Genomic DNA, 27,823 nt, shown 5'->3' on the forward strand with positions numbered 1-27,823 from the left:
GACAAGAAAAACACAGATTTTGTCTTAACAGGCGACTCTAAAGTCACGTCACAGGGAATCAATGAAAGGCCATAGCAGGATAGCGCTCTTGTTAGCTTAGCTACACCTAGCTACAGCAAACCTTGCTTTGGTTAGAAAACTACAGTTAAGCTTCTCCTCAACAGCCAACACAAGTTAATAACTATTGATGTTCTGTAATGATGTGAGCTGTGCCACCGAAAAGGCCGGAAATGTGATGTAATACTGGCATATTAGCTTGTGTTGCTAGCTCTAAACATTTTTCAAAGCCACATATTCTGACGTCGAACACCATGCTTTGACTGACAGCGGCTTTTTCCAGGGGGGAACTGCTCCTTTAACTACCTTCAGTCCCCTCTCAGGGACACACAAAAACTTTCTCTGCAGCTTTTCTCCCTCGACTTCTAACACGATTTCTTTTCTTCCTGCGTGCTCATCTCTCAGCACCTACTGGGACACGGATATATATAATATAGCAGAAGATTGATTCAGAGACAGTTTAACCTTGTTGTTAACACCCCATTCGTCCACCCAACCCCCGTCTGACTGCCGACGCAACTGTCCATCCTGCTCCTGCTCGCCTCTCAGACTACAGATTCAGGAGTGAAGAGTCAGAGGAGTATCTTAATGTAAAGCACGGAGCAGGAGGACTTTGTTTTTGGCACGCAGCCCGGCGCTCAGGCCAGAAAACTCCTTTGACCCCAATAACTGTAGAGTGAACTGTTTAGGTTGAGCCTTGAGACTACATGCAGGGTTTAAATCCCCCAGAGGAGCGACATGAAACTGCTCTCATAAGCCGGTCAATGGAAATTCATTGGCAAGCCGCGTGACGTTTATAGCTTCTCTTTGCAGCCCAAAGGCCACTGGAAGACGTTCCACAGTCATTTCTGTATAATTAGGAATTTATCAAGAGACCCATTTCAACATCAGAGGACACATCGGCTGCCAGCCCTCAGGTTGTGATGTACTGTAGAGAATTGTGGTGTAAAAGTGTAGCTGTGGGCGTGATATGTGCGGCGTGGATGGTAGTATTGTGCGTGCACGACCTCGGGCTGGGAGGAGTGATCGTCATTTCACAGTGTGGTTTCAAGTGTTTGTGTCAGAGTGTGGGTGCATTATGTGTGTATGTGTGCAGCCATTAAGTGTCAGAGAAGTCGAGGTCTCTGGATGGCACAAACACACACACACACACACTTGGTGTCACAGCCCCCTCCAGTGAAAATCCATGTCCCGACTATTTTTAGAAGTGTGTGCCTCTTCCTTATGCCATCCACTTCTCAATCAGTGATGTCTCTCTATCTCTGCAGCAAATCAAATACACCCCCCGCTGACAGCCTATCACACACACACACACACACACACACACACACACACTGACACGCACATGTAATTCTATACAGTTCTTATAAGGACCCTCATTGACATTTCCCAATATTTTTCTCATGTGTGCTCTTACTCCAAAGCAATCTAATGTCAAATTTAGAATGTCAGAAGAACGTCAGAAATGGCAAACCAAACTCCATTCAAAAAACAAGCATTTTTAAAAAATCCTGCTTGTCCTCTTGCGGACAGATGTGACAAAGCATGAATTCAGACTTCATGCAAATCTGCATCCTGATGAAGTTTTTTCGGCCTTATTTCGACTTGTTAATTGTAATTCATTTTCTACAAAATCGGTTTATTTTGATTTCAGCCGAATGATGATGCTGCAGGGAAGCTGCTAATGTTGGTCTGAAGATGGCCTCACTCCACCTTAACCCAAAAGTCGAACATATTTGATGACGTTATCGAAACAACTCAAGAAAGTTTGAGTGTTTTAAATATGTGTTAATAAAGTGCAAAGATGTATTAATTCTGGCTGCTGAGAGGAGTCCATCCTTGTTTGGGTTTCTAGCCCTTCTGTTTTATGAAGCAGGAAGCCTGAACTGTCACAGCTTTCAGAAAATAATTCCATTTTTTTTTGTCAGAACAGTGTTCAGGCTGCTTATGTGACTGCTTTTTACAGGCTGGGACGCGGTATAAAAATGGAGAATGTGTCACTAACACTCAAACAGGCCTTTCAACAAGTGAGCAGCCAAATATCAGCACCCTGAGAACTGCCCTCACTCATAAACATCCTCACTTCTTTTAATGTCCTTACTTTTCACAGTGTCCTCGTTCTGAAGGTCTCAAACTCAAAATGTCCCCACAAAGACACTACAACAGAAAACATGCAAACACAGTAACACAGTCCAGCCCCTCCCCCACATCTGCTGCTTCCACTGTAACCGTAGAAGTGACATCCACCGAACGCGCAAACATTATACATGAGAACATTTGCACCAACTCACACTCATGAATGTGCTTTCTGTTGCTTGATTAGAGGCTCACTCAGGCGTGACGCTGTGTTTTCTGTTTTTCCCTCCATATTTGCCTCCTCAGTTTGTGTCTGTAAATAGAGAAATAATGGAGCATGTGTGGTGACATTAATGTGCAAATCGGAGCAGAGGAAAGGCTGGCTAATGTGCGAGACATGCGCTGTCCTTTGGTCAGCTGCCCGCATCCGGAGGGGGCTAAATAGCCACACAGAGGCCAACGTTGTAGGACAGTTAGCTCTTAGTTAGCACTGATTTACAAAGGTGACCATGACCCAGGTATGCGGCTCATTGTTTGGCTTTTGATTGTAAAAAAAATCCTCATCCTGTAAAGGAAGAGGTTTTGTTACGTAAGTGCTACCTGATGAGCTAGCTGGTCACTAACTTTAGCAGTTTCAGACAAGAGTTAACAAGCTAGCATTTGCAGTATAACAAAAGCTCTCTGAAGTTCTTTCCGTTTCGTCTCTGCTGTGCTTTTTACTGCCTTAGGGCCCAATCAGACAGAGTGCGTTTACAGTCTGTAAAACACTAGGCGCACTGCACTGCCTTTTTTGTTGAAACCTACGGTTAAAGAAAGAGCAGCTTGCTGCGCCTTTTTTGTCTACTGTTGTTAAGGCAACCACCGAATCATTAGCTGTCATTAACCTAACCGTTATATTGCAAACTGACAGAAGGCTCGCCTCTCCTACAAGTTTTTTTCAACTCAGGCGCTCAGAGCGTTTCTTTAAAAACGCGAGGCGCACAGAGTGGAAAAACGCGAGGCGCTCTGCAATGCAAAAGCAGCACGCAAAAAGCCTCTCCTTGAAAACAATGACAAAAAAGCCCCCAGCTGCTAAAACACGTTCCGTCTGATCGGACCCTTTACTTAGGCTTTTTGACCTAAGCACAACTTTTGCTACATTTACGCCTAGCTTTCAAGCTACTTTAGTGTTTAAGAGGCATTTGGAAAGGCTTCTGGTAACTTAGCTGTTAAGGTCTTATCAGTCATGATGTGTCCTACCCTTGTTTGCCACGCCCATGTCACATGACCCTTTCCAAAGAAAAAGAAATAAACAAACAACAAACCAATGACATCAGCTCTGACTTGCAGCAGTTAAAGCAACGAGTTGCTCATTACAGGCACTGCTAACTTTTAATCTATGCTAGCTGCTAAGACCCTCGTCTTGCCTGAGATTGTTTTAACACCATTTAAAAATTACAATATATTAGTGTGGATGTAGCTGTACTGTTATGTTCTTCCTTGTAAATATTTTTTTACCAAGAAGAAAAAAGAATTGTTTTCAATTTGAAGTGTAATCAGTGTCTTCTGAAAACAGAAAGCACTTTTGGGTTCATGTTTCTTTCTGAAAATCTGGGCGAAAATGTAAACTGGTTTTTTTTGGGAGAAAAATTTGCAAAAGCATCTTGAGCCTCCCGGAGCAAGCCTTCCCAGCATCCATTGGGGTGTTTCTCGGTAGCTGACCCTGTGCTGCATCCACCCTTGAGAGGAGGTGAAAAGAGACTTTCTGCACTGGCATCAATAATGTAGCAGACTTATCTTCTCTGGACAGAATCACGACCTTCATGTTTGCTTTGTAAATGGTCATTTTTGCAGTGGAGGTCAAACATGTTGGTACAGTGATGCTTAGAGACAGTTAAGGCCAGAATGAAGAATGAGACAACAAGTTAGTCTGTGATTCGGACCACAGCAGTGTGGAGAAGTGATTCTCAATCAAGTGGAAATGAGCCTCAAATTTATATTCCAACCAAACGCTACAGCAGCTCATTTAACTGATTACCACACCTTCAACCAGAAAAAGTAATTAATTAGTGAAATCAGCCGCTGTACCCGTACGGTTGGGTGGAAACTGCGGCATGCTCAGCCGTGGTGTTTCTGTATCTTTACATTAAAGCGTTGAATGAATTACATCCATGAAACAAGCTGATACGACTGCAGGCTAATGAACAGTGAGAGTGTTTTGAAGCTATTGCTGTTAGAGTAGAGCTTATTGGACACTGTGACATAGATACAGAATTAAATTATATGTTTTGGGAATCAAGCAGAAAGTTCTAGTCTTCAGACCTGAAGAAAAATTAGTTTATTTGACTCTTGTGTCCTTCAGAAATGAAACTGAATGAGATATCTGTAGTTCCAAACTTTGAATGGATGATCACGTTAAGGTCTCTTCTGTAACTTTTAAACACTTTAACTGCTTTTCTTTTACAAATCAATAGAAATTTGGTTTGAAGTGAGTCTTGATAAATGTTTGACCAAAAATGTTTCTGTCAGGAACATGCTCGTCATAAATTTAACCATTTATTGCCAAATGGAAATACAGTTATGAAGTGTAAGTGCTGTAAAATAATTATGAAAAACATATCAATAAAAGGTACCATAATAATGTAGTATTCATAAATCATAAATTAAATCATTCCACCGTGTTATGTTGTCAGTTATTCGTGGAGAGTTGTAGCTTTAACTTTCTATTTTTGGAAACCCTTCACAAAGATTTCCTTCATATATTCTTTCTTACTTCTAGCTAATTTCAAAGTAATTAAATACTGAGATCTGATTGCACTTTAAAACTTCAGGAATGTTCTTACTTGTAAAGACTTCAATTAAATGCAAATTTGTCCCTGGGAAACATCTGTAGCATCATCCAATCAAAAGCAATAACTTATGTAAACAGGAAGTCACTTTAGCATCATTAGCTGCAGCAAAACTGACAAAAAGCGATTAAAATAGACTGTAACATGTAGGTCTTTGTATTTTTGAATCGACACACATTGAGAAACACTGCATGTGTGTCAGAGTTTTTTTAAAAACGCTGGAAATATCCACTCAAGCTAACCAACTGAAGGCATTTAATCTGATGATGTTAGCTTAAAGTTTGGTACGTTTAGGTAGGCTATGATATATTATTTAGTACCATGGAATTCAAATCTTATTAACTTACATTTTTATTAACAAGTCAAACAAACTATTTGATACCTCCTTGACTCCTTTATTAAATGTACAGAGTTCAGTTTAGTGATATTTTAGCAAGCTAATGTTTATTTGGTCGGTTAGCTACAACGGACAAAATGCAACAGTTAGCCGACACTTGTCAAGTATGCTAATGGGTGTAAATATTCATTCTATCATACCAAATGTCTACGTAAGAACTACTTTGTGTGGATTAACGCATTTTTATTTAGTGAAGGTTACATCTGGATCTGTAAACATGTTAAAAGCAGCTAGCTTTGAATGTTTGCTAGTACAGCTAGCGCAAACTGCCCCCGTTACAAGTTCAGAAAGGTCTTTGAGGCACTTAAAACGCCATAACAATGTCCTATAAACATGTGTTCATAGTTTAATCACTGCTTTTAAAGGCTAAATATGAGGGTTACAGAAATAATCACAGAAAAAGAAGGAATCGTAGCGCTCTTGGTTTCGGCTAGGTTTGTATTTGTGGAGCTTCAACAGTTTGCCGTGTTTCTTTACATGATAGAGGGGTTGTACTTTGTGTTTTCACTGCACTATGTTTAAGATTTTCTGTTCCAAAGGGGAGCTTGTCGTTCTCCCGAGTCATTCATATATGATGGTGTTTGTCATTTGGCTGCAGGCGCTTTGACTTGGCCAGCTCCGGCCCTCTAAGCTGTCACGGACCCACGCCCGACACCCAGAATAGCCCGGCTGCATTTCTTGCTCTCAGCCCAAACATCCCCCCCCCCCCCCCCCCCCACCTCCCAACCAGGGCTCTGCTGCTGCTCTGGCTTTTATTCTGGAGGCCTGGCTGCATCCTCTCTTACTTCCTCCTCTCCCTCCCTTGTCGTCCCCTATCAGACACTTCATCTCTGAGTGTTTTATTGCGTTGTGTCCTTGTAGAGGAGGACCTTTGGGCTCGCTCCAGACATCCAAAAAAATACAGCTCACTTTTCCCTCCTCTCTGCTCTTGGCTCCGAAAATATGGAGCATGGCTGTCTGTGTTTTCCTCTCCCTTACCTTTCAGTGTCCTCTCCCTGTTTTATCTTCTCCTTTTGTCTTTTTCTCCTTCAGCTCTGGCAGTCGGTATGTTTTTATGGAGACAGTGTTGCAAGGGTGCATGACAAGTGAAACCTCCTCCTCCTCCTCCCCTCATAGCGGGGCCGCTCTGTTTGGATCATGGCAGCCTCTTTCCTCTCCAGAAAGTACATTTCATTCTCAGCCACGTCCCTCATGTCTTTAGTATTCCTGCTTTCTCTGAGCTCTCTGTTTCTCTGCTTTCTGTCCAAAATTCTTCCTCCGGCCTTGTTCACGCTGAATAGAAAACAGTTTTTATTGTGTGATTCAAACTATTTCATTTCAGATGGGAGACGTTTGCTACAAAGCACATTATGTTGAGTTTCTATTTTAACATTGTGGAATATCCAACAAATTAAAATTCAAATGATCGTTTTGTCCATAAAATAACAGTAAATACAAAAAAATCATTTCTTTCTACAATTTTCTTTTACATGTTGCAAATAAAATTCTTCTGTGACAAGTTTGAACCGAATGTTTTGATTTTATTGTTTTTCTGTGGATCGACTAATCGATTCATCGCTGCACCTCTTGAGTCAACGTTTCTTTCTACTTACGGACAAAATGTTCAAGAAAGTTAAATTAAATTATTGTTATGATTCATATTTCAAGTCCCAGGAAATATCATGTATGTATATTTGTATAAATGCACGAAAAAGATTTCTGCCGCATATTTTATGCAAAATATTTCTTCAGTTTGTTTTTCTGGATTATTTTTATAGATAATCAAAATAATCTGTAAATGAAGGTCTTGCTCTTTGATGTCTTCCTTTTTATATAGTGTTATTTAAAATCTAAACTAAAGGTATTCTTTGAAGTGTGTATCTTTGCACTCAACACTAAATGCAGCATGTTTACCAGCTGGCCATCTTCTTCTTCTTTCCTGCCTTTTGTTGTCGTGTTCCTGCATGGTGGAATATTTATGTGCAAAAAACTCTGCAAGGAACCTTTTAAAGCTGCGTTTTTAAAATCGGCAGTTTGTTTTTTATCAACAAAAGTGCATCGAATATTTTGCTCTTCACAATTTCCAAGAGCCAATTGTGGCTACTTCAGATTGTTTTGCGCTTCACAGTCAAAAGATCTAAAAAACAAATGCCGTTGACGTTCAGCAAAAAGCATAAAATCCTCCTGTTTGACGTATAGATGACCTAAATGATGACCTAAATATAAATTGATCATAAGAGATGATTCAAATAAAACAAAATTGCATGGCAGTTGTGTGTTGTGAAGCCTGTAAAACACGTTTTCTGCTCACACGCATCAGGACACGGTCTCATGACTGCAGGTGACAGCTCCGCGGGGCCGAGCAGCTTTATCCTCAGCTTCCCTTTGTTGCTCTCTGTGTTCTCCGTCTTTGTGGCGAGACGGATGTCCCTGTCGTAAAAGGAGAGAGTTACAGTTGCAGCACAAAGGCGCCATATGTGTGTCCTTTCTCTGGTGTTATTGGCGTGTTTGGACAATGGGTTTAAGGGCTGGAGGAGCGCTGTGTAATCTGACAGGACACAGGAAGTGAGCTGCCACATGGGTGATCTCCTGCTCGCCTCTTCTTCCACCTGCATCAGCTGCTCTGTGTGTGTGTGTGTGTGTGTGTGTGTGTGTGTGTGTGTGTGTGTGTGTGTGTGCGTGTGTGTGTGTGTGTACATGTGTGTGTGTGTGTGTGTCAGATGAAGTAATAGACTTTGCGTCAGCAGACGGAGGTAAACCTTTTAGGACACTTAAGTCCTTGCAGGGACGTTTTCATTGTGCCGTTTAGCTCAACGGATGGAAATGAATGGGTTAAAAAGGAGAGTGGTCATGTGACGCAGGGAGAACCACAGACTGTATAAATTCAATATTACTCACCTAAAAAACTGGAGCACAGACTTCTTGGACGGCCTCATAGTTCCATAAATCACACAGCGCGACAGATGATTTGACTTCTTTTAGCATCAAAAAATCCCTAAAGGCCTCCAAAAACACAAACACAGCCGAGAGGCCAACAGCATCCACCTGTCACTCAAGTAACCCCGCCCCTGAAATTGAGGCTTAATATAATTTAAACAGGTGAGTTATATAAATATTCTCCCCGTACAGTAAAGACATGAGCTGTAGAGACCAAAACAGTCTTTTGGACCAGGTTTATTTCTGCTGCATGGAGCTCTGTGGGGACTGACCAATGACTGTATATATAGACGGACGCCGCGTCTCCATCTGCTCCCTGTGATAGGCGCTGCCATCTTGCGATGGTGACGTCATTTGGAGCCAGAGTCTGCGCAGTAGAGATTGGCAGGTGGCGCCGCCGTAGCCACTTCCGCTAACCCAAACACACACTTAACTTACCACAAAAACAGCAAGGATCCCGCACGCCGGCGTGTTTAACAGCAGAACAGCTTCTCTGTGTTGGTATGGAAACTTCAATGACTGTAGTGATTGTTTTAGTTACGTCTCCTCTCGCTGTTCGTCCTCCACTTTGCTAATCCGGAACTGATCGGCTGCAGGAGCCGAAATCTGTCAACAGAGCTGTCAATCATAATTTTTGTAGCATCAAATAACTCATTAAAAGTAAACTTGTCAGAAAAATGAACCCTTGGACGTAAATCAGCATGATGAGAACTGACAGAAACCATGTTTGAGAAAAATGTATTTGACGTGTATTTTGATTTTATAGTTTGACACATGTCCCATCTGTTAACATGGAGGAGGCGGGCTTTATGAGCTATACTGCAGCCAGTCAGCAGGGGGTGACAGAGAGGATTTGGGTTCACTTTTAGGGAGCTGTCATGTCGACCATCTTTTTATTCAGTCTCTGGGGTTGACTCACTTTTGCAGACAGCCTCAAGTGGACACTCGAGGAACTGCCCTTTTTTTGCACTTCCACACTGGCTTCATTTTTCAACACCGGAGGTTGCTGCTGGAGAAAGAGGTTTTGTATCCTTGAGTGAGAGCGAGAGCGAGAGCAGCAAATGGGGAGGGGGCCAGGTGCCTTAGATATTCGAGCCCTCGACCTGAGAGTGTGAGAGATCGATTGGATCGGGGATGAGGGGCAGGAGGGTTTCGTGTCACCGAGGGGCACATTCGATCTCCCTCCTCCGCTCTTAAATCTCACACACGCTGTAATGTGAGCGGCTGCCCGCTATAGGTGCACTGAATGCTGTTCCCACGGAGATGGATGCAGGTTGTGGTGCAGGAGGTGAGAGGGCCGAGGAGGGACAGCTGCAGTCCTGCCGCGGTATTCGGATAATGTGACTCCTCGTCCAGCTTCGTGACTACCCATGATTCCTTTCAGCGGCGGTATTAATAAACCTGGCCGGGTCCTCGCCCTGAGCTCTCCTCATGAGTTACAGAAGCTCCTCACTGCCAGGCTGCACCTCCACATCTGTGTGTTTATGTGTGTATTATAACCTGACAGGATTGTAACAGAAAAACTTTTAGTCTTTATTTTTCTAGTAACTTTTTTACTTTTACCCTCTAAATTTTAACACGAATATATTTACTTTCTACTCTACTGTTTACTGTTTTAACTGTTGTGATTTTTTAAGTCTCAAAATCTGATCTATCAGATCAGGCATTACAGACGTAAAATAACCTAAAGGACGTAAAAGATGAAACAGACAAGAGCCTGGTCAGGGTCGCAAAGGGGGCCATGGTCGATCTCGGCTGTCATTGGGCGAGAAGCGGGCTTACACCCTGGACCGATCGCCAGTCAATCACAGGGCTGACACACAGAGACAGACAACCTTTCACACTCACACCTACGGGCAATTTAGAGTCACCAACGAGCATGTCTTTGGACTGCCACCACCGCACTGGCCAAGTTCTAATCATTTTAGTTAAATGTTGTCCCAAATAAGTCGCGAGGTTCAGTCAGCTTTGCACAGAAACGGCCGGCGGTTTTCACTTCATACTGCGAGGACATGTCAGAGCCTGGACTTCAAACTTTCACTGCAGCAAAGTCCAGTCAGTACTTCTACTTGAGTAAAGACTGTGTGCACTTCTCTGAGCCCTGATGAGACCACCGTCACACCGTGTCTGTCCTCTAACTGATACCGCAAAGTCATATATTTTATTGATTGCTCTGTTGCCACGACCCTTCACCTTCAGCCAGAGTCAACTACACCTGTGTGTCCTTGTAGCTCGTAGGGATTTAGAGGTTGCGCGCTCAGGCTGAAGGCTGAACACGCTGCGTTTCTTTGAGAGCAAATAATAGTGGACGAGGTGGTTTCTCTGAGGCCAGACGACTTTATTCATGGAGACTTTTTGGAGCAAAAACAGGCAGAATGAACCCAAGAGCAGTGAACCATGAGTAGCATTCAATGTGGAGCTGCACGACTGATTATTTTCACTATCAGTTAGGGTGTAAGATAAAAGTCAGATGTGGTGATCAGTTTCCAAAGATGCCTGTAATACCTTACATAGAGCTCTTTGAATTGCCTCATTGTTAAAAGGTGCTAAACAAATACATGTCCCATAAATTACTTTAATATTGGACGATTCTGCACCTCATGATTTACACCCAGTTTCAGTGCTCGGTGACAATAAATCAGAGTTTTTTTAGCCAGCAACAATGTATGTTTCAACCCTGTCGCTTGCATAGCGCAACATACACAATAGGGTGTTTAACGTACCATCTTTTCTGTTTAATCCACCCATCCATTTTCTTCTGCTTATCTGGGGTCGGATCGCGGTGGCAGCAGGCGAAGCAAGTTAGCCCAGATGTCCTTCTCCCTTGCAACGCTTTCTAACTTCTCCTGAAGGCGTTCCTCTGGGTCTACCCCTCCCAGCTGGACGTGCCCAGGATGTGTCCTCCAAAGGGAGGCGCCTAGGAGGCATCCTAATCAAATGCCTGAACCACCTCAACTGGCTCCTTTCAACACAAAGGAGCAGCAGCTCTACTCCAAGCTCCCTCCGGATGTCTGAGCTCCTTACCCGATCTCTAAGGCCGAGCCCAGACACCCTGAAGAGGAAACTTTGGTCGCTTGTATGTCATTCTTTCGGTCACTACCTAAAGCTCATGACCACAGGTGAGGGTTGGAACGTAGCTCGACTGGTAAATTGAGAGCTTTGCCTTCAGGCTCGGCTCCCTCTTCACCACAACGGTCCGGTACAACGTCCGCATTACCGCTGACGCTGCACCGACCCGTCTGTCAATCTCACGGTCCATTTTACCCTCACTCGTGGGAGGCAGAAAATCCTTAGATTAGAGGAGCTGAAACCAGAGAAGGTTTAGCATTTGGATTAATGATTAAGTCAACAGCTTTAAGACATTGTAAATAAAAGTAGAAACAACAAATCAACCTCATATTTTTATAAAAAGTAGTTTGGTCGTTTAACTTCCTAAACACTCAGCCTCACAGAGAGCCTCATCATATTTATGTGTGTGATTACAACAATTAAACATTAAATAATCGTAGCACAAACTATTTATGTTCTACGTCAATTCGATTCTTCTTACTAAACACCAATTTGTGTCAGAGAGTTAGAAGAAATGTGCAGCGTGGCTCTAAATCAACTGTGTGTTCATGTTGTCTCGTTCCGCCTCAGTAACTGCACTTTGTGAAGTCATGAAGAGAATGCCTGTTATTTAGTTAAATTAATGTTAATGTCACTGATTAATCATCATTAACATCAGTCTATTTATCATTTTTATTATTTCTAAATCACCAAAAGTTCCATCTGTCGCCTGATCTGATCAAACAGTCGCTGAAAAAGAAGAGTGATTGTGAATTGATTCCATTTTTTAAACGCTGGTGGACAAACAGCTCACAAATCAATCTTTCCTTCTTCAAAAAAAAACCCTGCTTCTAAAACTGGTTCCAATGTGATCGCACCCTTCATGAGCTGCTCAAGGACACTTCAGCAGGGAGGATGATCGCCAAAATAAGTCCTCGGGATGAAAGATTGCCTGTTGGAGTACAAGGACGCCCCCCAGCCTCAGTGTGATTGAACATAACAAGTCAGACTGTTCTCATTCACTGTTCGTTCTCATACATGTAGGAATTAAAGCACTGTAATCTGTATAACCCACATAATCATGACCTAATTTGGAGGTTTAACCTGAGGCGGAGGGATGTGACGTAGTAGAAAGACAGATATAGTCCACTTGGACCAGTGGTTGGCAGCAATGGAGGACTTTCACAGAGGGGGTCGGGGTTTGAGCACAGTGTGAAACAAAAATTAACTTTGAGTTCATATGATAAACTTGTGCTTCCTTTTCTAAACCAAGTAGTGTTTGTTCATAAATCTAATGAAAGAGCGCATTTCAGGTTTGTGTGTTAGAAAGAAAAGGAAACTGATGCCACCTTAAAACAAATGCTAAAGGGGACCGTTAGCTAAACAGTGCTAGCTAACAAGAAACAGATGTTTAAGGGTGCCTTAAAACAGACGCAAGAGGGTACTTTAAAAGATATGCTTTAGGGAACCTTGATACAGACACTAAAGTGTACACTAAATGCTAAAAGGTAAGTTCACACAGATGCCAAAAGCTAACTAAACAGATGCTAACTGGTATCTTCAAACAGACGTTAGAGGGAAGCCTACCTAGAAAATATGCTAAAGGGCAGTTTAGAAAGATGCTAGAGGGTAGCTTGAAACAGAGGCTAACTTGAGAAGCTAAAGGGTGTCTTCAAAACAGAAGCTAGAGAGTACTTTAAACGATATGCTGAAGCGTATCTTGAAACAGAAGCTTAAGGGTGTCTTCAAACGAACATTAAAGGGTACCTTAAAAAGGTGCTAAAGGGTACTTTATAGCGATGCGTCAGGGTAGCTTGAATAAGAGACGAAATAGTACCTTTAAAGAGATGCTAAAAGGTAACTTCACACAGAAGCTACAGGCTAACTTGAAACAGAGGCTAAAGGGTGTCTCCAAAACAGACATCAGGGGTACTTTAAAATAGATGCTAAAGGGTGCCTTAAAACAGATGCCAGAGAGTACTTTAAAAGACATACTTCAGGGTAGCTTGAAACAGATGCTAAAAGGTAACTTCACACAGAGGCTAACTTGAGAAGCTAAAGTGTGTCTTCAAAACAGAAGCTAGAGAGTACTTTAAACGATATGCTGAAGCGTACCTTGAAACAGATGCTAATGGGTGCCTTTAAACATAGGTTAAAGGGTACATGAAAACAGAAGTTACAGGCTAACTTGAAACAGAAGCTGAAGGGTGTCTTCAAACATACATTAAAGAGTACCTTAAAAAGGTGCTAAAGGGTACTTTATAACGATGCCTCAGGGTAGCTTAAATAAGGGGCTATATAGTACCTTTAAAGAGATGCTAAAAGGTAACTTCACACAGACGCTACAAGCCAACTTGGAACAGAAGCTAATGGGTGACTTCAAAACAGAGAGTACTTTAAAAAGATGCTTAAGGATAGCGTGAAACAGATGTTAAAATGGTGCCTTAAAACAGATGCCAGAGAGTACTTTAAAAGACATACTTCAGGGTTCCTTGAAACGGATGCTAAAGGGAGGCTTATAGCGGGGGCTAAATGGGTACCTTAAAAACAGATGCTAATAGGTAACTTCACACAGTGTGCTAAAGCATGCCTTTAAACGGACCCTAGATGGTACTTTAAAAATATTTTTGAGGGCTGCTTGAAACAGATAAAGAGACCTAACCAAGCAGCAAAATAGTTTTAAACAGATGCTAATGGATGCCTTTTTAGAGAAGTAAAACAAAACCTAGCTTGGACATTGGAAGGATTACACACTGAAAATGGTGCATCATTTGTCATATATCATACAAAACCCTTGTATGAGAATATGTTGAACAAGTACTAAATTTGTAATCATGGTGCTTAATCTCCTGCTCTCTCTGTCGGGGTCGAGTGTCCAAACTGGGACTCCCTTTTGGCGGACATGTTTTATTCAAACAGCATCTGGCGCCGCTGAACTAACTGACATGCTTTTGCCTTAAACAACTTGCAGTCACATTTATTGCATCTGGCTTGAGCTTGGCTGGGAAAAAAAGCGGCCAAGAGGTTGAGTTTTGTGCGATTGCGTGACTCACTCCTGTTTATGTGATATTGATGTCTGACGCCAGCAGGTCGGTCGCCATCTTGATGAGGATTTTACTTACTTGTTTGTAAAAGCTCTTTGTCCGTTGGTCCAGTTTGTTTAAAACTGTTTGCCTCACTGGATAAAAAGAAATAATTTAGATGTGGAGAAAAGGGAGATGAGGGTGAGGGGATGGCGGGCGGCCTTGTGGGTGTGTAATATTAAATCTGATGTGCGTTTGTCTTCAGATTGGCAAAAAATCATTGACAAACGTGTTTACTGGCTTTTTTCCTGTGATTGCTGGGGAAAAGCAATAATCAGGACTATAATGAGCGAGGCACATAATCCCTGCGCTTGGTGACAGAAACCAGGCCTGCTTAATTAAGGCACTGATTTCCCACGAGGCAATGGGGCCTTTTTTTTCCCCATGTCCTGTTCTCGTCTTTATTGGCTTGACTTTATTTGAGATTTGAGTGTAGGCGTTGTCATGATCTGACTAGGCTGAAATAGTGTAGGAGATTGAGTGGTTTTTTGATGATTCTCACTATTGCTTCATGTCACGTTTTCTGCTCTATAATTAATTTCCTGGCCTCTGTTCAGGTTTACTTCTAGCAAGGTGCTGATTATGTTTTCTACTTAAACTTTTTAGGAACAGAACTCCTCGTCATGCTCCCACCATTAAGCCCTTCACACTGCAGTGAAGTGAAAGTAATGTGTGCTTTTTAAAAACCATGCTCCAGTCGCCCCCACACATGCTTCAGCTTTGGTTAAATGCAGTCTTGCGTGAGGGTGAAAAGTACTCACTAGATTAAGGAAAGAGGGGATGGAGGCAGATGAAAGTTTTAATAGAAACTGGAACGGCTGTGTCGAGTTCAAACCAAAAAGCCCATGGCCTAGGTCGGTGGCAGAAGTTGTTTTCTACAAAGAAACAGGTCATATTTAATTGCAGCGCTTTTAGCTGCTACTTCCGCTCGAGCCTTAAGTGCACGAGTCTTCCTTTCAGGTCTGCGACTAACTTAAGGTTTCCTATTCAACTAGCACCCATAATTTAAAGCTATTGGCCAACTAGTCATTGCACGTTTATGTCTTTAACTAAATCATCTAAATAAATAATTTTTGGGGGCTTCAGAAAAAGTTTCAGGTTCGAAAATTAATGTTATAAGTAACATACTGTTCTAGATTACAGAGAAATACCAAACCACAATAATAAGCCTTTAATATATCAATGTCAGAATCGCATGCACAAAGCGAGCTGCCTGTTAACGACAATGCTAACGAAACATTTGATTCAGTTGGCTTTAGCCTTGCCCGTATCTGCTAACTAGCTAACTCAATTGTGAGACTGCTGGTTTCTTTAGGCTGATTCAGTAAGCTTTAGCCTTGCCCGTAGCTGCTAACTAGCTAACTCACTTGTGAGACTGCTCGTTTCTTCAGGCTGATTCAGTAAGCTTTAGCCTTCCTTGTAGCTGCTAACTAGCTAACTCAGAGACGGCTGGTTTCTTTAGGATGATTCAGTAAGCTTTAGCCTTGCTTGTAGCAGCTTACTAGCTTACATAGTCGGGAGATTTCTTTAGGCAGATCAGTTATCTTTGGTTTGGCTAGTCGCTGCTAACTAGCTAACCTAGTTCTGAGACTGCTGGTGTCATTAGGCTGTTTCAGTTAGATTTATATCCTGGCTTTTAGCTGATAACGAACAAACATATTTGGGACACAGATGGTTACTTTAGGCTGATCAAGGCAGCTTTAGCCGGACTCATCACTTGTTAGCTAATGTAGTTAGGAATCTTGGTTTGTCTGATTCACTTAGATTTCGCCTGGCTGCTAGCTACTAACTTGCTAACATAGTTGGAAGACTAATGCTACTTTTGGCCGAACAGTTAGTTTTGGTCTGGCTAGTAGCTACTTACAAGCTAGTGTAGTTGTGAGACTGCTTGTTCTTTAGGCTGATTTAGTCGCTTTTAGCCTGACTCTGAGATGCTAACTAGCTAACTAGTAGTAGTTGGTTATTGTGTTTTCTTTAGGCTGATTCAGTTAGATCTTGGAAGTCAGCTTAGACTTATCTCATTGACTAACTTTGGTCCACTATTTGTGAGCAGTCTTACTATAGTTTCGATGAAAAGGCTCACAAAAAGTAAAGTTTCTGCAGAGTAAAAGCTGAGCGATTTTAGGGTCACCCTGCACTAACAGAGGAGAAGAAATATGAAGTGGAGATTGGATATCACACATATTGCATATCACTTCCTCTGATGTGTTACTCCACCACAGTGGTTTCACACTCCTAGCGGTGGCACAGCATTATTTAGTGTTTGTGGACTGAAAGCCAAAGAGCAGACCAAGACGGTAAATCTGCTGTCGAAGAAGAGGAATTGGAATATGGCGAGGAGGCGGGCAGCTAAAGCAAATTTCAGCCGCAGTGTGTTTTTTGGCCGCAGAACAGAGACACTCTCCATCTCTCTCTTGCTCATTGCACCTCCTCCACGTTCATGTCTCACTCCCTTCACTGTTTTTATCTCTTCTTCCCCCTCCTCCGTCTACTCTGAACTTGGGGAAGGCAGAGGCCGCCGGCTGCAGGCAGCCCAGTGCAGCGGAGGTGTGAACCCTCTAATCGCCTGTCATTACCCAGCGGCACTTCCCACACTCATACTCAACTGGAGGAGTGCTATGTCTAGCATGTTAGCGTCAATAAATCATTATCACATTAATTTTGACACATTAGTGTAATTTAATTTAACAGAGGAGAACACTGGTGAGATGATTGACAGCCTTTTGACTTCATCAGACTTTCCTATAGGTTAGATCTTGTAGGATTTTTCTGTAGTGTACTGGATTCCTATACAGCAAAAAAGAGATACAAAGATTAAATTTCCCACCTTGTGTTTGCTTATTGTGTCGAATTATATATATTTGGATTTTACAGCCTCAAATGAATTTTTCTATCTGATGTGAGAGCAAAGAAGGAATGCAACAACTTCTCTGTACAAGTTTACGTGACTTGGTTCTCAGAAAATGCAACACAAGCTCAGTCTTTATGCTAAGCTAGGCTAATAACTTTCTGGCTTTACTTAGTTAGGAGTGTTTTGTGGCATTAAGTAGCGAGATTGCAGATCGCAAACGACTGATAACCGCTCCCCTTCCCCTCAAAGCGTGCAGGGAAAGTGTCCGTTCTGGGCTACTGTACAGTCGTCTGTTATAGGTTGTTTGTTGTTACCTTCTAATAAGAACGTTTCCTAAGTTCATGCTCCTCACATGGTGAGAAAAACAACCTTAAATCCTCATGAAAAAGGTGCAGTTTGGTTTGGTTTAGGCGCCAAAACTCTTTTTTAGAACACATTACTTGTTAAGCTACCTCCATTAGTTACATTCCATACACACAGGTTAGGTTCCTGACTAGGTTCTTGACTCAAACTCAAGACTCCCGGGTGACAGTTTTGTCTTTGTTTAACCCATCTATCTCCCAGCTGGTTACATTAGTGCCATGAAGAATATTGGTTATGTTACGCACGTGACGTTACAAACAGAACAGTAAAGAAGTCATCGCAGGTTTTTGGCTTTTTTTTTTACGTCACCTGACTCTGATTTTCCTTCAGTATTAACTGCTATGGCCAATACAAGTCATTGTGTAACTAGAAATGTGAACGTGGGTAGTATATGCTGTTTCACAGACAACTTGTATGGGCGTATTTTTGGTTCAGGCAGTCTCGTAGAATCATAGGCATACAACATAGCGGGTACTGTCAAAGAGGACCTGCTCCCTCTGTGGAGCCTTTTCAAAGGTAACAAAAACACAGTGATTTTTAATTAGGGCCCAAATCTGGTGCAAGGACCCTATTGGAATATTTTCTTTCTTTCTTTCTCCAAAAGAATCACATTTTTGGAGGCTGAAACATGCCCAAAAACTCACAAATTTTGCACACACTTCATGTCTGGCAAACAATTTGGTATTTTATGTGCCTCTGCCATGAGGTCGGCGAAATGGCTCCACAGCGCCCCCTAGAACATTTCAAAAAAGGCTCCACATAGAGGTTTTTTTCACCTACATATATTACATTTGGTACGCATATTTACCATGTTAAGACTCCTGCACCCATACCAAAAACCCAACAGGATGTCAGCCATTTCATTTCAAAATAAGGCCTATTAATGGTGATTTACAGGGTGCTTACTTTAACGAACTCCTCCTAGGGACTTGGATATTATATTCCATTTCTGCCAGTAGATCCATCGTTAATCTTAGCTAGCTTTGCTAAAACAACCGATTATCCGACTGCGTTTGTAACTCTTCGACAGTTCCCTTCTCTGGCGCTCTCACACAGGTGTGGTGCCTTTCTTCATGTTTTGCCCTCAAAGTGTTTGTTACACCCCAGAACCAATACCACAGCAGCTCAGACACAAGGTAAAAGATGAAGACAGTGTAAATAAAAACAGTGCAGTGTAGTGTGAGCATGCGTGTGAATCAGTGTGAGTGTGTGAGGACGCCATCTGCCGCACGCTGTCACACCCTGTCGACACGCCACAGTGAAACCATTCATATTACAGCAGCACCCACTGAACCAGGCAGCAGGAGAGGCCCTGTAAACACTGCACTGTGATTTGTGTTTGTGTGCACAGCAGGTGTTTGATTGTATCCCTATCACTCCACACACACACACACACACACACACCTGATTCACTCAGAGTGGCTTTTTACAGCTTCTACAGCGGCTGATGCTAGATGTCGGGATAGCAAATGTAGCTTAATATGTGTGTTGCTGTGTTTGGCGTGTATGTGTATGATTACAAACAGTTTATGAGCAGTATTGTTAAATTGTGCTGAAAAGGATGTATACTTGTGTCAGTTTGGTGTGGTCATTTTTGTCCTGTTTGAAGAAAAAAGCAATGACATTGTAAGAGAGGGATGTCCATATATGGTCATGTCTGGTTACAAATGCAAGATGGCGACAGATTAAATCTAAAGGATTCAAAGTGGTGGTGCAGAAAACCATGGGTGACTACTATATACTGTATAAAAAGATGGCCGACATGACAGATCCCTATAAGTGATGCCAAACCCTCTCTATCGCCCCCTGCTGACTGGCTGCAGTATAGCTCATAAAGCCCGCCTCCTCCATGTTAACAGATGGGACATGAGTCAAACTATAAAATCAAAATACACGTCAAATACATTTTTATCAAACATGGTTTCTGTCACTATAGTTAGTTCTTATCGCTGATTTATGTCCAAGTGTTCATTTTTCTGACAGGTTTACTTTTAATTAGTTATTTGATGCCATAAAAAGGGGGCGTGGCCTCATGAATGACAGCTCTGTTGACAAATGGGGCTCCTGCAGCGCTCTGTTCCCGAGCAGCAGAGTAGAGGAGGAATGGCGAGAGGAGACGTTACTAACACAAACACTACAGTCATTCAACTTTCCATCAGCGTGAATATCTGCTTCAGACCGACACAAGAAGCTGTTCTGCTGCAGACTGAGTCCACCTGAGGGCTCCGACAAGGGAAGGACACAAGGTAGAGGTGTGTGTTGGGGACGGGAGGTCGACACTGTGGCTCCACCAGCCGATCTCTACTGCACACGTTCTGGATACAAATGTGCAAGATGGCAGCGCCCGCTCTGGGGGGGATTTAGGCTTCATTTTTGTGCAACGAGAGAGCTGGAGACACGTTGTGGCTATGTTCACTACTTTTATACAGTTTGCTATATGTTGAGTATTATATGTTTGCTACCTCCACCATCATGTTTCTCTTGTTGTGTTGCCCCGTAGAGATTAAAACCTTCATCAGTTTCTTTCTTATCTGTTGCATATTTCTGAATTCCTGTGTTTTATGAAATGCTAGCATTAAAAATCAGGACACATTGGACAGAGAGGAGAATGAGCTGGGGGGAGGAGCTCTTTTTCTCCTGTAGGCCCTCTAGCAGGTTAATCAGCCATGCCGCCAAGTGTACGGCTTTTAGATATTTGCATGCGTGCATTGTGTTACAGCAGTCACGTGGGGCTAAATCTGTTGGTTTCACATGCATGTCGGGCGAGAGTGCTGCTCCTCACTGCAGCCGGGCCATGTGTGTTTGCCAGATCCCACTTGTCCACTAGACTCCAGTGCTTCCTCTTCTCCTTCCATGTGAAGAGCCGGGCGCTTTTCCAGGCGGCGGCTGCAGCAGCACTGCAGACATCTCGCCCAGCAATCTGAGGAAAGCCCTGCCCGTGGGAGAAGAAAGAGAGAGAGAGAGAGAGAGAGGTGGATTGTTCTGCTGTGTGTCGTGTGCTAACAGGATCTCAGATAGTACACTCCCCCCTCGGCAGGAAGGATTCACAGCCAGAAATACATGCACACCAGCCAGAGAAGGGGATTTAGCTTTTTGCTTTACAGCAGCAATAGACGTTTTAATTCCCCTACAGATGCTCGGATTAATACCTTTATATACATGATGTGTGCTGTTTGAGTTTGTGCCTTTCCATGTGTGTGAAATTGTGTGAGTGCACTGACAATCCGAGCTGTATGTCACGGTGCAGGAGGTACGGCTACAGGATGTCAGGGAGCGAGCTGCTTTTGGACTCGATACATGAAACATGAGCAGATATCTATAATACATGCTGCCGTGCCACTTATCTTATTAGCCGAACTCCTGCTTTCCCGATACACCTCCTGAATAACGTGTATAAACTGTATTTTTGCTCGGATGAAGAGGGGGAAAGAGTTTTCCCAGGAGACGGCAGGCACATAATAAAGTGTGTCATCCTTATTTCAGGGCGAGCTGCTCGGCTGTCGGCAGATGTTGACGTGTCTGCTGCTGGCAGGGAATCATGTCTGAGGACTGAATGTATGGACGACTGTTCATATTTAAGCAGCAGCATAAGAGCAATTTCAGACATTAAAGAATGACACGCCATCATGTCCATAATGTCATTCTAACTAAAAGCAATTGTGCATAAAGATATCTACAGTTCAGAAATGTTCAACAGATATCTGTAATGTAATTTAAACTTCTACCACTGACTTTTAGTCAAACTCACAGATATCTATGATTATTCTTTACATACAGTAATGGACAAGACAACATATCTATGATGTCACTTAGTTTACATGTAATTCTATTTAGCCCATTTAGAGAAAAGTTGTGGGAACTAATTAGAGAATAAGTTTAACTGATGAGTTTATTCTGGGACCCGAGAGAAAAGAATTCTGGGAGTTCAAAGGTAAACTAAGGTAAATTATAACTGACGAGTTATAATTCAAGTGCTTAAGTTTCAGCATAAACTGTTTGATTGTTACCGGCCTGATCTTTGAAGACGTTAAGATATATAAATGTTGTTAGTGCAAGGGAATTTTACAAAGAAAACATTAAAACAATGTAAAGGAATTGTGACCTAGCGTTAGCAGCAGCTCTACACCTGGAAATCGTACCCTCGAAAAAACAAAAGAATTAGCTTCTCCGCCATTGTTGTTGACAAAGTTGATATGTGAAGCCCCGCCCCTTCTTGATTTTGATTGATGGTTGAGGATGGAGGACGCGTGAAAATCATTTTTACATATAACAGCAAAATGAGAATAAGAAATGTACATTTTCTTTTTTTAACAAGTCAGAACAGAATTGGGCTGCATATATATCTTAAATTTACATTTTCAGAAACTTAAAAAGGCTTTCTATAAATTCACAAGTCAAAATACGGTTAAAATGTGCATCCATAAAGATGGTTATGTTATTTTTGGCCACATTTCAAAATGATCAAACAGGTTATCAAACTGGTGATGTCTGAAAAGGGAAAAGCAATTACAGATGTCTTAAAAAGAATATAAATTATATTTAAATCAGTTTTGACTCATCGAAATGTGAAGAAAAATATCTTCAAATCACATTTTAAGTAGTCAGAGTTAAGAAGTCATTTCTTCTCCACCATCCAGCTTGTTAAACGCTAAATAAACTTGTTTTTTGCCGACTGCAGTGGGTGTGATGACTCGTCTCAAACATTGTTCGCTTTCTTTCGCTTGAGCACGAATTGAATCCTTCAAAGCGTTTCCTCCCGCTGTGACACGGCGAGGCACGCAGACATCTGGGAACCTGCTGACCACTTAACTGCTGCACTCGTCAATAACTCTTTAAAAAGATCAATTAGGGCGATCAGTGGCGAGAGCGCCGCCGGGGCCGAGCTGCCATATTGAGCTGTTTTCTGTGAGATGATGTCACGCGCCGCCTCGCCCTTCAGGACGTTTGACTTCATTAAAGGGGTGTTCTCCTCAAACCGGAGGAATAAACTGGCTGCTCCTCTCTTCTCTTTCTAGAGAGCCGGGGGGGGGGGGGAGGCGGGCGAGGGAGGGGGGAGTCCTCGCAGCACAGTGTCCAGCCAGCCGTCTCATTGAAAAGTGTTCTGACTGAAACATGGAGCCATAAAAATCGATTCAGATAGCGACAGTTTCTTTCATTTATCGTTCACTCACCTTTCCTGCCCTTGTGAAACGTGCGTTTACACGTTTTGCAGCCTGATTGATTACATGCTGCTGTTTTCGCTTCATTGTGTTCTTCTCTCCTCCCGCTGCTCCTCAGCTCCGCTCGTATCAGACGCCGTAATAAATGTGGACGTCCTGACGCCCGTGGCAGCCAATCAGCTGACTGAGTGCAGCCGGTGACGGACAGTCGGCTGACCTTTCACCTCCTAACCTTTCTTCATGCTGATTATTAATCCTACTTACAGCGCACTTCCTGTTTCCCTCCATCACAAATTAACCTTTCTCTTCTTCTTCTTCTCTCCCTTTCACACCCCCTTCCTCCTCCTTTCCTTCTTTTCTTTTCTCCTCCCTCTTGCAGCAAAGTTGTTCTCGTGAAAATTATTGACGATGAGGAGTACGAGAAAAACAAGAACTTCTTCCTGGAGCTGGCCGAGCCGCGCATGGTTGACATGAGTCTGCAGAAAGGTGAAGCTTTTTCTTTTCTCTGTCTCTCGCTCTCACACGTTGTCTTTCCTCTCGCTGTCTCTCTCCACGCTGGCCTCTTGTCTCCTCTTTCTCTTACCTTTACATGACCCCGCTGCTTAATCACCCCCTGCCTCCTTCTACTTCTACACCCCTGTTTATGCTCTCCATGCTTTCATACTTTACCTGCAGAGCTCCACACAAACACTCCATCCCCATCGTAATGACAGTCACAGATAACACAACATCATCTGCATAAAAACAGACTCACAGAGCTGCTTGAGTTTATAATCGCTATGCTGAAAGTTATAAAGACAAATTTTACCTGAAGAAAGAGCAGCTATTGGTTAGAAATACAAGCAAATAGTGTCTGTGAAAATATGTATTTTCTACTTTTAGACTTTATAACTCTCAGGACTTTTTTATGGAACAAGCTCTTCTTCTGATATTCTGGTATCTTGAAGGGCTAACCCTTACATGATTAGACGTCACTATCATTGTCCCGGTTTCACGCTGGGTTTCCTGTGTCTCACCAAATATCTGTGGAACTGTCAGTATGCTAACGGTTAGCTGTCACACCGACGACAAAGTTGTCCTCGTCTTCTTCAGCAGTGAAAATGCACATGGTGTTTGTGGTGTAAAGGTGGGTCTGAAGTAGGGCCAAAATGATCATCATGATTATTTTGATCGATATTGAGATCTCGATTATTAATCACGATTATTTAATCATTTTAGGGACAATTTTTTTGTACTTTCACGTTTAAATAAACAGAGCAACTCTTTCAGTTCGATTTTGTGCTACATTCCAGCGTACACATTTTGCATCAAACTAAAACTGTTGACATGAATTTGGTGCATCATGGGTAATGTCGGAGTGTTTTTGGAAGTTGGGTGAAGAAGATGTTACCTGTACAGCGTCTCCGTCCTGGACGTTTGACTTAACGCTGGACGAGGACGACGAGCAGCTCGTTCTTCCTCACGGCCTTCGTAGACTCACCATGCTGCACTTTGGGCTGTCTGTTTTTCAGCTGCTTCAACAAGTTAGTTGTGTTGCTTTGCGGGACACAGACACAGGTTTCATGACCTCTTTGCATATTATTTTTTCTTGCTTAACATCAGTCACGGTTTGGGTAAAAATAAAATGGTAAAGGACCCAGGTGCAGACTTAGATACATGATTTGATTAACAAAAGGCAAAAATGCAAAAACAAAATCCAGTATCCAACAAAAGACAAAACGGAAAACCAAATGGCAGAACAAAAAGTCTCATAGTCCAAAGGAAAAACTGGAAACACACAACAACGGGGAGCCACGAGGGAACAGGGGAAATCCACAAGGATGACAAAAGTCCACAGGTGACACGACAAAGACAATGAACCAGCACAGAGACGGGGGAGCACAAAGACTAAATACACTTAGGAGGTGAGGCTAATCAGACACAGGTGAGACAATCAAGGGGCAGGTGAAACAATCAGGACAAGAACACAGAATAAACTAAACGATTAGAACTCATGACAAGAGACAAAGTGACAAGGTAAAACAATAATGAACAACGAAATACAAGAAAAAAACAGAACTAAACTAGAAACTCATGAAATCACCTACCCTAAACCTGAAATACCGTAAAATCCGGAAAATAAATTGCACCGTAATATGTTTATTAATAAACGTGTTTTCAAGTTATTTTAACACTTTTTCAATTTATTTTCATTTGAAACAAATTCAAAACACACACAAATTACAGCCGACCAACTGTTTTCACCACGTCGAGTTTGAAGTCCTGATAGCTACAGCTGCGGTAGTTGAGCTCAGCCTACGGTAAGGTTGATTGTTGTGAGGATGGCGGCTGCACTGGCGATCATGACGGCACATGTCCGTGACGAAGTGTTAGCAACAATCAAGTTAGTTTTCCTCGTTTAAAACAGTGAGGAAAACAGGACTGCGCCATATTGTGAATAAATGACATGGTAGCGGCTTGGACCCGGACACAGTTTACTGCGGAAGTGTGACGTCACCACTTAATAACGCCATCGTCTGGGTAAAATACCTCTCTCTGCATTTCAGAGTGTTGAAAAAAGAAATGTATTAAAAGTGCATCTTATACACCGAATTTTTACGGGACCTCCAAACAACCGATGACGAGCCGTTTCAGGGGGCCGGTGACTTCCTCTCGTCCTGTTTTAGCGTAACAACAAGCAGCGTTCAAACCGTGACTGAGCATTAGTAGCCTACATGACACATTTGCACAAACAACAATTCAAAGACGTAACAGTATCAGTATATTTTTAGCACGTAATGAAAAACAACACAGAGACACCAGAACAGCTACATATTCTCTTCCCTCAGGAATTGAAACTGGTAAAAACACTGAACAAGGCAGATTCAGGTTCAAAATGGGGTCTCCCTGACCGCTCTTCACCTGGTTTAATAAAATAGTTAAAAGCAGTGACGACAAATTGCTTTAAACACAAGAAATAAGGCATCTCTCATGTAAAAGTGTGATAAATGTGAGTCGTATAGGTAAAACTTGAGACTTGTGTCGGCTAAAATAGAGTTTTTTTGTGACGCTGAACTGAAAAATAGTGCAAACTTTGTATTTAACACTAGAATCTGATTAGTTTGACAAAATCCAGAGTCGTGTACGGACCTAATATCTCGCGTGCAGTTCATATTGAGTTCAGTGATTTGTCAGCAGGGGCCTGTTAGTCACTGCGAGATTGTGTTCCTCTGCACAACAAGCTTGTCTTCAGGCTTTTATGTTACAGCAAGGTGAATATAAAAATAACTGTGACGTAGAAGAATGAGGATCAGAGCAAGTTTTCATCACAAGTTTAGTTTGTTGTCTTGTGTGCAGCTTGTGGTTGGTAAAGTCTGCAGAACGAAGCCAACAGGCATGTTTCTTAAGATTCACGCAGCGTTATCTAACGCAGTGTTATCTAACCGCGCTGAGGGCCGGGGGACGGACGGGAGAGGCTCACAAGCTGGTGCGCGAGGTGCAGAATGTAACGCTTGGCTGTAGCCTCCGAACACTACAGCTCATTATGTTTAGGTTATTGGGTCTGGCAGCGCTGTCTGAGAGGCGCTGGCTGCCTGTGTTCTCAGCAGTTACTATGCAGGTCTGTGTGACTGACGGCTCCAAACACTCCTACAGCTCCGGATGATTCTACGTTTATTTTTATTCCCTGTCTGTGCTGGTGCAGGTTTTACAAACAAACACACACACACTGTCTGTCTCACACACACACACACACACACACACGTCTCATTTTGGCTGTTTGTACTATAAACGTATTCAAGTCCTGCATTTGAATGTCTCTGAAAAGGAGCTAGATGCATGTAATTTAAAATCTTATGCAAATCACACATTTCTACATAAATGCATTCACAATGTACTGATTAACATCCTCATTGAGCACTGTTCATTCATTCCCACATATCTACTTGTAAGATGTGGCCGGAAAAACAAAGAAAACATCAACGACTTTAAACGTTGAAACTTAAAAATGTGCAAATCTAAAGAAAAGGAAACAAATTTAGATGAAGAAAAACAGTCAAAACAGAAGTTGAGGACTGTGTTTGGATCTTTGTTAAAGTGAGGTCCAAAAGCACACCTGCAATTACGAATTAAATTAAAACCCTTGAAAACGATGAACAATAAAGAACTCCTAACGAGGCATCCTGTTAGCTCAAGAAAAGAGATGGAGAGACTTAACAGCAAACTGATTCATTCAGTGTTTGTATACCTGTTTTAATAACCAGGGCTGTTTGTTCTGGAGAGATGACCACAAGATAATTCAGCAACAAGTAAAAAACTCCTGAAGCGTGGCAACTGAAGTAATCGTAATGTGAAACCCAGCTAGGCAACATGTACATGCTAACAGCAGCTACATCTAGTACAAGCTAGCAGCAGCTCAGCTCGCAGCCCTCCACACATCCTGTTAGCTGAAGAAGAACTGCTTTATTCAGTGTTTTAAGTAGTTTTAATCACCCGGTCAGTTTGTTTTAAAGAGGAGGAAACCTCTGCAGATATTTCATCTCCTGTTGTGACCTTGAAACCTTTTTAAACACTGAAAGAATCTTGACCTAAAATCAACCCAGGCTCCTAGAAACAAGCTAGCAGCAGCTCAGCTCGCAGCCCCTCCTAGCGTCCTGTGTTCGCTGTGGAGTGGTGCAGATACACTGATTTTAAAGTGTAACTGCTTGATAAAGTGTTTTACCAGTTTTAGTTTTAAAAACTGTGGAACCATTGCCACTGAAGTAATCTTAAAATTAAGGTAAACACCTTGTACAAGCTAGCAGCAGCTCAGCTCACAGCCCTCTGCACATCCTGTTAGGTGAAGAAGAATTGCTTTATTCGGTGTTTTAAGTAGTTTTAATGGAGGAAGGAGGAGGAAACCTCTTCACTTGTTTCGGCTGTTAAAAACCTTGAATGATTTCTGAAAGAACATTTACTTAAATAAACCGAGGCTCCAAGAAACAAGCCAGCAGCTCAGCTAAAGCTCAGCTCAGCTAAAAGCCCCTACTGTCATTTTGTGTTTGCTGTGGAGCGGCGCAGAAACACAG

The 27,823-nt window shown here is 42.4% G+C and overlaps 1 protein-coding gene across 12 annotated transcripts in view; it reads left to right on the forward strand.

The window, feature by feature from the left end:
• slc8a3 (solute carrier family 8 member 3) overlaps positions 1–27,823 on the forward strand; it is a 113,507-nt gene that overhangs the window by 49,712 nt on the left and 35,972 nt on the right. For 7 of the 12 annotated variants that reach the window (XM_069661457.1, XM_069661456.1, XM_069661459.1 and 4 more), the window contains exon 2: positions 23,158–23,264. In XM_069661457.1, coding sequence (XP_069517558.1) covers positions 23,158–23,264 — 107 coding nt within the window. Of the gene's footprint in view, positions 1–23,157; positions 23,286–27,726; positions 27,748–27,823 lie in introns of all 12 variants that reach the window. The other 5 variants (XM_069661462.1, XM_069661458.1, XM_069661464.1 and 2 more) reach the window with 5 other exon arrangements.

Source organism: Semicossyphus pulcher, unplaced genomic scaffold (genome assembly GCF_022749685.1).
Source record: "Semicossyphus pulcher isolate SPU_LCO1_2020_fin unplaced genomic scaffold, fSemPul1.0.p SCAF_14, whole genome shotgun sequence".
Classification (NCBI taxonomy): Eukaryota; Metazoa; Chordata; class Actinopteri; order Labriformes; family Labridae; genus Semicossyphus; species Semicossyphus pulcher.